Source organism: Calonectris borealis, chromosome 19 (genome assembly GCF_964195595.1).
Source record: "Calonectris borealis chromosome 19, bCalBor7.hap1.2, whole genome shotgun sequence".
NCBI classification, from domain to species: Eukaryota; Metazoa; Chordata; class Aves; order Procellariiformes; family Procellariidae; genus Calonectris; species Calonectris borealis.
Genome location: NC_134330.1, coordinates 1,561,928 through 1,575,059, shown reverse-complemented (window position 1 = coordinate 1,575,059; position 13,132 = coordinate 1,561,928). Strand labels below are relative to the sequence as shown.

The 13,132-nt window shown below is 35.7% G+C and overlaps 1 protein-coding gene across 24 annotated transcripts in view; it reads right to left on the bottom strand.

Annotated features, from left to right (window-relative positions):
• NF1 (neurofibromin 1) overlaps positions 1-13,132 on the bottom strand; it is a 106,173-nt gene that overhangs the window by 79,126 nt on the left and 13,915 nt on the right. For 23 of the 24 annotated variants that reach the window (XR_012676534.1, XR_012676532.1, XR_012676533.1 and 20 more), the window contains 11 exons: positions 11,538-11,728; positions 9,106-9,212; positions 8,776-8,843; positions 8,455-8,530; positions 7,792-7,949; positions 6,957-7,130; positions 6,653-6,775; positions 6,294-6,368; positions 5,037-5,168; positions 1,875-2,009; positions 1,205-1,318 (listed from right to left, as the gene is read on the bottom strand). Coding sequence is in view for 20 of the 24 variants with exons in the window: in XM_075168298.1 (XP_075024399.1) it covers positions 1,205-1,318; positions 1,875-2,009; positions 5,037-5,168; positions 6,294-6,368; positions 6,653-6,775; positions 6,957-7,130; positions 7,792-7,949; positions 8,455-8,530; positions 8,776-8,843; positions 9,106-9,212; positions 11,538-11,728 (1,353 nt within the window). In the remaining 4 variants the exon portion in view is untranslated. Of the gene's footprint in view, positions 1-1,204; positions 1,319-1,874; positions 2,010-5,036; positions 5,169-6,293; positions 6,369-6,652; positions 6,776-6,956; positions 7,131-7,791; positions 7,950-8,454; positions 8,531-8,775; positions 8,844-9,105; positions 9,213-11,537; positions 11,729-12,963; positions 13,049-13,132 lie in introns of all 24 variants that reach the window. The other variant, XM_075168305.1, reaches the window with a different exon arrangement.

Below are 13,132 nucleotides of genomic sequence, written 5' to 3'. Positions count from 1 at the left end.
CTACTAATCAAAAACAGACATGAGAGGCCAATTCTCAGCTAGTTAAGCCAATAGTCAGGTAGATTAGGGATTAAGATCAATAAAGAATCAAGATTGAACAGTACACGAAAATTAAATTGCCAAATTAACGGCCAAAACTTTTCAATCTCTAAGTTCCTGTAAATGACCATAAGGATGTTACCACCCAAGATAAACTTCCCCAGAGACTTTCACACTGAAAAGGATTATTCTTAAACAAGAAATATTCTTGAATTCTACCATTAAACTATCAAGAATATGTATTTCATATATTGAAAGGTAGTAGTATATTGACCCTATTTGTGGCAATTCTTGTTGAGGCAAGGTTTAACAAAAAAGCCTTAGTTTACCTACTAAAATTCAACTATTTATGTAAAGCTTTAATAGCGTATAGGTATAGTTAATCCTTTTTTCAGTCTACCTGTGAAAACCTAAAACATCAAAGATGTCAATGAAGCACACACTCTACGGTTCACTTTTTAGAATAGGAATCTAAAGAAGTCAGGATAATGTAACTGGCACCATGGATTAAAAAAAAAAAAAAAAAAGTCTTTCTGTTCCATTATGCACAAGGAGAAGCTGAAGCCTGCTTTCATTGTATATGAAGTGCTCTGGAGACCCACCATAGTGAAAAACACAAATGTTACAGCTGACCTGGCAAAGTCACAGAATCAGCAACTATGCATAGAAAGGCTAAAAATCAGAAGTAACTTTGGTGATTTGTTAGCTTCTTCAGTCAAAGCTGGCGGGAAGATTTCAGTAGCTTTAAAGTATCCAATCCATCTCTCCCACAAATACCACCTCCTCTGATTCACAACAGAATACAGGACCAGCCATTGCACTAGGCATTTTTCTCACAGCTATTTAAAAAACATAGAAGAGAAAGAGCAAGCTTAATGGTGCGCTCTGCAAAGATGGAGCAGAGGAACTGTTAAGCTGTATTTGATCAACACCAGGGATGAACAAATCATATTAGAAGGTGCAGAGTAGTCATAAGAGGCAGTATGAATTGCTTTTTAAAATTTTTTTATAGGCCTCTCTTGTAAAACTTTCAGTGCAGGAGATATTTAGAAAAAGATCAATAGAGACCAAACTCTAAGACACAGAACTTCATAGCTATTAATACTTCTGAGCTTCTACAAAAGCCTTGATCTGTCATTTGGCACAGAGAACATTCACCCCTTACCTCCATGGCTTCTTGTGCTATATCTGGCATGCTGGATTGTGGAACAAGTTGTACAAGGCCTGTAATTAATTCAGCCGTGCTACCTTGCGTCTCAGGCCCTTGCTTCCTTGGATTCTAAATCGCAAAAAGGAAAGCAAGTTTAAGTTGTAAAACTTTTTAATGACTGACCGCGTTACTGACCACTACAGTGGCATTCCTGTAATTAAACAAGGGGGATTTCTGGATCTTTAAGAGAATACCTCATTTCTCTTTAAGCTATGATACCTCCTGCATATCATACCTTTGACAGAATTGAAATATTTTTAAATTCAACAATAAACAGACCTGAGAAAATGGAAGATCTAAGAGTGCATCTGTCTTTCTACTCATTGAAATGATGACTAATTTCCCCCCACATTATTTAGTTTTCTTCTTGTTCTATTCCCCTCTCCTTCCCCCCACCATGTCCCCTTCAGAGTTACAGTGCTTTCATTGTGTTGTTCTGGTTCTGTAAAATTTCTTAGGTTTTTTTTGGTTTTGCCTTTTTCCTCTGAAAGAACAGAAGCATTATAACCAGAGGAAAGAATGAGTAGGAAAGTATCCTACATGCCAGGTTTATGTTTTTAATTTTTATTTATTTAGTAGCTTTAAAAGTAAATTTTACTATTAATGAATAGTATGATATACTTACACACAGCAAAAGCTTTGGATCAGCATGGATCAGTTTTACCAAGGATAACAGCAAGAACTTGTAGCTTCTGGTTTCCAAATCAGTAGGTTTTTCTTTAAATTTAAGGCTTGTCATTTTCTCCTTAAATGTAAGACTCTGATGGAAGGAAAAATCACAGTCATTGTCAATAAGGTAGTCTACATAGTAGTTATAATTAAACATCTTATGAAGGGTATTGCTCTTATAATCTATAATTCATAAAAAAATTTAAAAGTATATTACCTTCACTCATGTATAGTCACATAGCCTTCCACTTAAAAATTCCCTTTTACATATGCATATGCTATCACTTTATTATATCTTTAAAGTTTACTTAAGGATTGTTTCAGTGAGCTGCATGTGGACATAAGAACAGTTTTTGCGTAAGACAAACTGTGGCAAAAGAAAAATGGATAAAAGAATTTAGAGAGATTTTCTCTGGTCTGAGAAAGAAATAAAAATAAATGTTTCCAAGTAAGCTTGAATACATGAGAGGGAAGGGAATTTTTTTCCAAAGGCAAAACATTCTCTTTATTTTCTGCCATAATCACAGTCTGGATGATAGCATTTTCACCTATACAGCCTCTGAAAAATGCACCTTTCAGTTTTCACAAGGTACACAGTGCATCACTTAAATGACAAAAAGAAAAAAAAAAAAAAAAATCTAGCTTCATCCGAAAAATCAGTAAACTACTTCTGTATCAGTCAACTTCCGCATGTGAAATGGAGGATATTTTAAGATATGTATTGAGAGTTCATAAGGTATTCTGGTTTGACTCCAGTCTGAACTGTATCGTATTCTACCACTGCTGTTCATACAACAGAATCCAGGTAGCAATATGACCAATACATTTAGCAAATAGGCATACACAGCGTTGGCTGTGAAGTAAATGTATATGGATTGTACCGGTTGCAAGGATTTCAAAAACTGAGTTTATGCTTCAATCCTACAGTGTGCACAACCCTCCAAAGTGAACCACCCTGTTGTATGGCAATCAACTACAGTTTCTTCATCTCAATAAAAATAATTTGGATGCATACTAAAGTCTGTGAAAAATACTATGTGTGTGTGTTTATACATATACACACATATAAAATACATATATCAAAAAAATGTGAACTTGCGTTAAATGGTCCCCAGTATGTCCAAAGACAAAAGATTTTCATCTCTCTCCAGTAAGTTTACAGAATTTAAAAAAGGGTCCTATTTTAATTAATTTTAATCTTATATCACCAGGGATTAAATTAATATTTTTGCTTACAGCTACCAAAATAGTTAAGAGAGAGTAACTTGGACAAAAAAACTCCCATTGTGGATATTCAACACAAGACAGAATACAACACTCTTTAGAAACTCAGCTTTTAAAACTATTTTGTCTAGCTTATTATTTGCGAAGATCTAAAACAATAACATGAACTTGTTTTTCATTTTCACTAAACTCACAAGTTTTGAACAACAAAAAAAACTAGCTTGAAATCATCCTCAAGGTAACAGAAAAGATATGACATTGTATAATTAAATTCTACAAGAAATTATAACCTCATGCTATTTTGCTAAATAGTTAGTGTGAAAATATACAGAATAATATCTACCACATAAAAAAGCATCTGATCAAGAAATTGATACCACACTGGTAGAGGTAACTAATTCTGTGCCTTAGTTTGCTACAGTTAAGGGAATTCTGAGAAGAGGCACGTGATAAAAGAAGCTGATTCGTTTCTGTGAAGCGATTTATTTACTTCACACAATCAAAACTAAAGACTATCAATAAACAAGGGCAGGGACATACTGCTCTCTGCAAATACATCAAGGGGATAAACACCACTTTGAAGCTAAGAGACAACACTGGAAGAAGAACAAATGGGGATAAGTTAGACATAAATAAGTTTAGGCTGGAAATTAGAAAACAATTCTAACCACCAGAGCGGGCAGATTCTGGAAGAGCATCGTGATGGAAAAGTAGGGGGCAGAAGGAAAAGAACAGAACCAACAAAAAGCCTTTCCTTCCAGGAAGGAGCTCAACCGGTTGTGAAAGGGACTGCCTGGCAATTGCCGAGCAGAGTGCTGAAGAGGTCTCCTCCAGGCCTACACGCTACCTCTCGCATCCCAGATGAAGTGACTGCAGTGGTAACTATGCACAGAAAAGTCAGAGTAAGGAAAGGCTTTTCTGCGGTAGTTACAATGGGTCATACTTACAGCAACAGAGGCCCACTGCCATGCAAAACAGTGACTGGTTGGCATCTGACCATGTGAGCGACAGCAGCCAATAAGAACGGAAAATAAGAAGCAGAAGACAAAGCACCACCAATCAATGTCAGAGTTGCCATTACAACACCCCTGCTATTTTCTCAACAGATGAATATATACATGTAAAAAGCAAGTTAAACATGTAGTTTTCAACTAAAGGTATTTTGATTGTTTGCTTTCATTTGAGAAGCCCAAAAGGAATATTTTCACGTATCATTTTAGGCCTTCTAAAACAACCAACCAAATTCACTTGACACATCGAAAGTCCTAAATGGAAAGTTCAGAAGAAAGGCAACGCAGCTGCATGTGAACTTAGTAAAAAATCTGGATAAACTACAAATTCGAATTTACTCATGATTTTTCCTAAGACAACCAAGAATACTGACTATTTCATAATGGTTGAAAAAACCTTTTACTTTGTTGCTGTCACCAAGACCAAGCAGTCAACTTGCTCAACAGAAAGCAAGCAAGACAAATGAAGAGATACTCATGCCAATCACGGTAAAAGCATTGCAGTTTTCAGAAATTATCTTCACATACAGAATGCTTTTGTTTTTCAGATTAAACAAGAATGGACATATTACCTAGCTACGCACGCAGGAAGCTTAAAATGAACGGTTAGCCACAGAGGACAGTTACAGAAGAAATACTTCTATGTTGCCAGTTTAAGAGCAGTATGAAAACTGAGAAACATACATCACTAACTGACTAGAAACAATTAGTCAATACAGCAAAACCTGCAAGAGCATGTATGGCGCTCTGTTGCTTTTTGGATTGCAATGTTCTTCCCCCCTCTAGTTTCCAGTCTAAAGTTAATGAATAAAAAAGCAGGAATGGAATGGAGACACTGGAAAAACAACATGTTTGTGTTTTAACAGCTTCTTTAGAAGTCTTACCGGAGTCATGCGAATTGCTGGATGTGCCCCACAGCCTTGAATAGCTTTATGAAGTGTCTCACTGAACATGCTGCGAAGCTCCATGGAATGGCAGTACACAGCATCGATCTTGGGCCACCAGTCCAACGCAGACTAAAATGAAAACACAGAAATGCTCAAACAGTAAACTGGTAATAGATGAGTTAGATTATGATTTATTTTACAGCTCTAAAAGTTACAAAAGCTGTAGTCTAACTAATCTCTACACGAGTATTTTACACAGTATTACCGATACGTTAATTTTGCATTCTCACCATAAAACTCATAATATTTAAATGAGTTGTAACAGAATACTTCCAACTTAGCTGCTTACTATACTACTCTTCTTTCTGAACAAGCGCAAACTCTGAAACCATGAATGCAGGAAACCATGGTAGATTTCAGGATACTGAATGCTAGTAAGTAATACTTCAAAACAAACAGTGTGCTCTCAATTAATTGTGATACTCTAAACAAAATGGAGAATTGGTATTTTAAGCCCTTGATAATATCTGAAAAGCTGTATTACTGCACCACATCTACAGTAGCATTTTCTCCCCTACTTGTCAAGTGCCTGATACTTAGTTGGGATAAATGAAATAGAAACTGTTATGTAAATTAAGTAAGGCTGGTTGCTCAACACTGACTGATTCTATTTTCATACTGATCAGGAAAGTATTTCTGAACAGTATGAAAATTAAAGTCGTATTTTAGTGACAAAGTACAAAACACATTGAAGACGAACAACTGCACAAACTTGCAAAACTTTTTGGCACTCAGCATTTACTACAATTTTACACTATTTAAATTCATACTGGATCAAATCCCTGAGGAAAGCCATGAGGCTAGCTCTTCCCCTAAGTTCCCATGTCAATATACTAGAAGTAGTAGAAGGTGGTGTAACAATGAATGTCCTGAGAGTGTTTTTCATGTCTCAATAAAGCAGTACCTATTATAAAACCAGAGAACATGAGATTCATTCGTCATCCTACATTAGAGGGTATTAAAACGTATTTGTATTGAAATTTTATACTGGAATACAAGCTTTCAAACTGGGAATCCAACTGGTGGACAGCATGAACAAAGATTTGTATGTCCTTCCTTACTTGCAAACAACTCTTGTTGCATGGATACAGGTGACAAGATTTGGTCTACTATTCAAATTGTACTTAATAAGCAGATATTGATCTGAATAGAAGCCACAGATTGCTGGGCTGATTAAATACTTCCAGAACTTACATTTGTGATTATTCGGTGGAGCGAATTTACCAGTACATAATGAAATGTTGATGGGGAATTCTGTGCCAAGCAGATCTACAATAAAAATACATAAAAGCCACTTAAGAAATTTTTTTCTTATCACACTGAATAACATATTGGAGCCTTTTTATTAAATTGACAGAGCTGTCAAATCTAAACATGAGAAAGTCTAACCAGCTAAGAAAAGATTTCTGAAAACATGCAGGGATTTATTACTAAGGGACATTTATACAGTTGAACTTATTTATGAGCTTCCAGCTGCTGTTAGCATATCTTTTATAATTGACAGGTCATCAATAGTATGTGGAGAATGACTTACCAGTAAGTAGTGTTCTCACCTTGAAGTGTTGGTTATTATGAGGGTTTATGCGGAAGCAGGAAACTAAGCAGTCAATCATAAGGTCTACATCTGCATTTTGATTGCCTCTTGAAAAAGGTTTGCTTGGATTAAACAGCAAATTCTACATATTTCAAAAAAATATAAATATATAAATCAGATACCAAGATTATTCTTGTCTATTTTCAATACAAAACTTTCCACTGAAAAACACTACGGTATTCAATTAAGAAGAAATTCAAAGTTTATTTCAGTATTTGAAAATTCAAATTTCTTCACTGCAATTAGGAAACAGACATTTTTACCTTAAGATCTACTACCATGGACTGCACTAGCAGGAAAATGACGGAATTATCTTCCCAGTTGATGTAGGTAGATGCTTTGCACAGTTTAACACAAGCAATAGCAGCACTTTCAGTCAGCTGTCTGCTCCCACTGTGGCCTGCAAGCGCTTTCCTGAGATTGTCCAGGAACAGTTTCTGCAGAATTCAAATCAGGAATAGTTATAACCAGGGCTTTGGTAATCTGTGGTCAGGATTTTTAGATCCTTAAATATTAAAACCAAAACCCATTGCATTTTCTGATCAGAAATCATGGATATTGGGATTGCAAAAAACAACTTGATGCAGCATTCTGGAGAAACGTTATGTTTATTACAGACATTAATTTTGAACAACCTAGGGCAATCAGAATGGCACAAAGATAGATGGTTTTTTACTCTTAACCATAATGTTTGCAGCCACAACAAATTCAACATCTGCTACAGGTACTGCAGTTACGGAACACACAGTACACACACGGCAGAAACCTAGATCAGTACAATACAGGCCAGCCAGAAGCAACGCTAAGTTTGCTACTGGTGGAGGCAGGGGAAATCACAACACTAGGATTCAAATCTCCAAGGAGATGTAGAAGTTCTGAAATAACATTGTTTGGGACACACTATCTGTATGAATTACTGACAGTGAAAGAACATATGTTAGGTGAGAACTTAAAAAGGGTGCAGAAATTTACATATGGAATTGTAATGTGCTTTCTAGGCAGGAAAGACAAAATAAAATACACCTGAAATACAAAATAAGCAAAGACAAGCACCCTCTAGAAACCAGAACCAGAATTCAGATACTTTTCTTCTCTTACCTTGTTCATTTTAGTTTCCTCTACCACATCCTTTGCTATATCTTGGATTATCTCTGGACACAGGACCAGAAGTATGATTTGCAGTGGCCAAACTGCTGCTTTACGTTTTGTGCTTTCAGCAAAGCCATCCACTAAGTCAAACAACTTCTCTGCACAATCTGCATAAAATACAACGCCAAGTTCAATACCAATGTTAATTATGAAAAGGTAAAGAATAGGTATAAAAGAGCAGAGCAATACCTCCACCTACACAGAAAAAAGTTCTGTTTTGCACATTACTGGGGATAAAATGGTCTCAACCCAGTTAAAGACATGGTTTACCTGAAAATATAAATTTTCCTCTCTTTTTGACTAGAGACAAATACAGGTGATGTTCTCTTAAGTTTTTTTTCCTATATCAAGATGAAGAATATGTATTTAAAGAGTTTCCATCTTTCAGGTTTTATTTCTTTGTGTTGTGAACCACAGAATGAATCTCTTTAAGAGGTGAGTCAGGAGAGAAAAGAGAGCACAATGTATCCTTGCCTGCCCTGACAAAGGTTGACAGAAATTTGTTTCTTACTTGCAGGCTGCACAAGACGCAAAGAGGGCACAAAATGCAAATGAATGTGGGAATGTCCGAGAAACCAACTTTTGAACACTATGTCATTTGTTATGCCTTACCAGCCATATCAGTCTGTGGTGTTTGATACAGCTTTGTGAATTCATCAGGATAGTTTTCCACCCAGTTCCAAAATGCCTGCAGATAATGCAAAACATCTTTACATTCCAGAGCTTAAACATATTTTTTCTGAATTATGTATTTAAATGAAGAGAGATTTTACTCCTACTTCTAATCACTTGACATTTCTTGCAAAACATATATGCATCGAAGGGATGCACCAACATATATTTTATAGTAAATTACTGAATTGCAAGTATTCCCAAGTTAGATAAAGTTGGTAAATAAGTAATGAAACAGAAGATAAATATTAAAATACTTACCTTTTCAAGACTGTTGATAACAGCTAACTGAGCTACTTTCTTAAGGGCTTTAAACTTGAATACAGTCTCTGTAAAGGTAAAACATTTCTGCATTTAGAAAAGAAACTTGCTTCTAAAAAGCAACGCAGATTATAAAAGACATTTGAAGTGCAAAGCAATTTTTAAACCAAAGTCCTTATGCCACTTAAGTATTTTTAAATATTTTGGTAAATATACGACTATTTGGAGTAAAACACAGCAACAAAAAGATATACCTATCAATACCATTGTGTCATCTCTAACTAGCCATATTCAGGTAAGAATATTTCAAAACACAGGCTCAAATCATACCTTGCAAGAGTCGTTTTAGTTTTGAACAATCCACACTGATGTACTGTAAAAGTTCAATATCATGAACATCAGCATTATCTTCTGAACAAACAGTCAGTTCCTGTAATCTAAAAATATGCAAAGTAAACTAACTTCTCAATCAGATTATGTCAGATAGGTATGAACACATACCTATGATTCTATACATTTGAATAGCAGGGGAATATTATATGATCTCCTCATATAATGCAATCTCCTCAGATAAACTTTTCCAGGTTTGGAAATGAAAGATGACCTTGCATGACTAAGAGTTAATATTATAGTCTTATTCCAACTCATACTGAAAATGGATCTAGAAATACTAGTGATGAGTCTTACAAGATACCAATACCATCTGGTGAAAGACTGTTTATGCCCAAAATTTGCCTAAATCCTTCTGTTATCTACCATACTGTAGCAGTAATCTTGTAATCTTTTCATCTAAATATTAAATTTATGGAATCATGACACCTTTAGACTACTGCTCCTTAACAGCAAGTCTTGCCCCAGCTAATTTCTCAAGGGTAAAGCAGTGACTGATGGTACTTAATATCACTGAAGTGAGCTGCAACCACTCCTCGTAAGCTAAAGTGGTCCATGTTTATCTGGCCTAAAGAAACAGGATGAAGCTTAATCACACCATTTTAAACACAATGGCATCTTTTCACACTTTTGTATTAGATGATTTACTAAACATCTCATCAGACACTGAGCCACTAATAACTAAATCATATGTTCTCACAAACTAAAGATTGCCATGTCTTGTTCCAAAGCTACAGATGTATTTTAGACATGGAATGTGATTTCTAGGGCTACACACAAAAGCAGTTCTTCATTTCTTCAACTCCAGGGAAACTTAACAGCCCTCGCTGGGAATGGGAATGTCCCCACTGCTGTGCTTTTCGTGCCAAAAATCCCCCAGCTGCTGTACAAGGCCTAGAAATATGCCTAAACAGGAAGCACAGGTCAAAAGAGCAGCAATGCTGACTGTCGGCAAGCTGACCCCTGTGGAGATCAGCAACAACTGGTCAAATATTTAACTATTTATGTACAAGCCATCTGGAAGTGAAAAACAGGTTAGGGAAAAAACACTGTGTTCCAGCTCAAATGGATGGTAAGAAGGGCTTCGGAACTTGAGAACTAAACCATGCTACAGACATATGAATAAATATAGATCCACGGACTAGACTCAAAGACAGTCAAAAAATTTCAAATGAAAAATACTTCCTATAAAAGGAGCAAAAGAAATTGTTTCCATTTCCATAAGCAACAAAACATAATCAACCTATTGAGTAAAACCACATCCTCCATGCTAGCTGCCAAGCCTATGTTCTTGAAACAGAAGTTACTAAAGGCTCTGTAAAAGTTTTAAAAATACTTAAAATTTCAAATCATTAAATAATTCTAGACTGATTTCTAAAATGCAAATATTTTCCAAAATGTTGGAAAGGAATTGTTTTTACATTAAAAGGAATATATAAATCTTTGTTTCAATTAAATTGACACACCCATTGCTATGCGACCACATAAGGCTGCCCAAGCTCCACTTCTAATAAATCAAGGATGATGTTAGCTGTAACAATGTGTGATAAGAGCTAAGCTACTTCAAGCAACCTTCAAAAAAACATCAAAGTATTTCCATAACAAAAAGCTTAATACACAACTCTAGTGGATTGGCAAACGCTGAAGCATCAGAAAGACCTGGAACAGGGCAAAAAGAGCAAAGAATAGACGGAAACTTTGGGCCTGTCTCTCTTCTCACTCAGAATAGCAGAAGAGACAGTTATTTTTACAGTAAATGTGCTGTGAAACGCAAGTCAGTCAGAAGACAAATGGGTCTTTTCCAACAACTAACACACAGTCCAGCTGTTTTGTCCCCTTCAAGCATAAGACAGATTTAACATAAAAGCCTTCAAGCAGGAAAAATTAGGAATAAAAACAACCTTGGGGCACCAACAGAGCTGTAGACAATCAGAAATTTTGCATTCTAAACTCTTAAGTAAATGGATACAACCCATTATCTTCAGCATCCTTTTTTTTTTCCAAAACACCTTGCACCCACAAGAACTTATTCAACTTATTCAGCTGCGTTATCATTTTTATTATTTTCACTCTACAACAGCATTTGACTTGTCCTTATGAAAGCAGATTAAAAAAAGCAATAAATGCAGCTCACAGAAAATATGCTAGCACTAACCTACAATGGATATGAAACAGGTTTGTTTTGTAACCTGAAACTCAAGTAAAATTTTGAAAGGTAGAGGGGGTTTCACGTAAGAACTATCTTGTTAAATATCATTTAAACAGTCAACTTCTCTGAAATTAGAAAGACTACAATTCATGACAGATGTTCTAGACACCAGTATTCAGTAGATCTTCTAACACACTAAGTCAGGCTTCTGAAAAACACCTACCTGGTGGAAATGCGACTGAACACAGCATTAAAGTTATTGCAGCTAAGGGAAAAAAGAACCCCAGAGGCAGAATTTCGTAGTTCAGCTGCATGCTGGTTCCCTTCACGGTAAGTGTGGATGAAGTGGCAGATTTCTGGCAGCAACTGTTTTACCAGCATAGTCTCGTCTAGTCGCATGGTATCCTTTGGTTGCTAAAAATAAACATTCAGTATTTCATGAAATTCCGTTTTGTAGGTTTGGAGGCAAAAAAATGGAGGATCTGCCCCTAGCAGGCACAGGACCTGAATCTGAACTTTCTAGTTCTGCCTGAAGGCTACCACTGACCACAGTGTAAGTCTACACAGAAAAGGCTTCTTTCCATTTGAACAATAACCCATATCACTCAAACCATCTTACATTTTCAGTTAAGTCTCCAAAATACGTAGGACACCAAGTTGATCAATGTCATCAAGTATCAAGCAAAATATCAAACTAGTTATTGAAGTAAAACACATTTCTCTTTTGATGAGTGCACCCTGTTGATCTGTGTAAAGTATTAGCAGTAGAGCATTAACTATCTTGGCTTTGAATGGAAGCTCAAAGGGCAAAGACCCACCCTTACTTCTCCTTTGGGTACTATTCTAACCACTATATTTTGACAGCAAATATTTTATATAAAAAAATGAACCGAAAAAGAGGTGCTTCTCCCTTGCTCTTGCCTGGGATTGCTCTATATGAGTCAAAAATGGCTTAACTTTCCTGCAAAAGAAAATTCTAATTTTTGCCAGTTTGCACAGTATGAGACATAAGGAAACTATTTACAAAAGAATTCAAAGTGAAACTTTGCTCTACTAAGAGCAAGTTTTAACAGAAGGGTCAGCATTAAAGCTTTCTAAAATTCTACCAGTGAATTTACCATAGGGAATTGGGAAGTTTCAGAGACTCCCACTTAGTTGACCTGAGTCCCGTTGCCATGAGAACTTGATGAAACATTGAGCAAGAACAGCAAGTAAGAAATACGTCTGAAGATATCACAGAACACAACGCTCTTTGTATAGAACTTTGGCTCAGTCTTATTAAACATACACTGGCTCAACTTGCTCTCATTTGAGTTGACAAAGCAAGAAGTATTCAGCACAATTTTAGGTTGTTCAAATATCATCATCTATCAGGAAAAAACCACTAACGTTTCAAACAATATGCATATAAGAAATATTTTAAAAGAATTAATTTCCGAAGTTAAAACAGTTTTTTTGACTCACTGTATCAAAGACACAAAAAGTGCCAAAAAGAGGTATTTACCTCAGTAAAAGCTGAAAATTATTCTGGAAAATGTATTTACCTGGATCTTTTGTGAATTTAGAAGAATCCACAATTATTCAGACTGTTTTAGTACTGTAATATAAGATATGCCGCTTGACAAATCTAACCATATTAAGGTCATTACCTTATAAAGAAAGAACCTTCAAAAACTGTTGCAGGGAAACAGCAAAGAGCTTAGATGATTTCATGACATTCATCCAGGAATACAGCTTTAAAAAAAAAATTCCTTTCTTGTTAAAGGAATAAACCATTGCAAATTTTGCTCACAGTGAGGTTTGGCTTTGCAATTATAC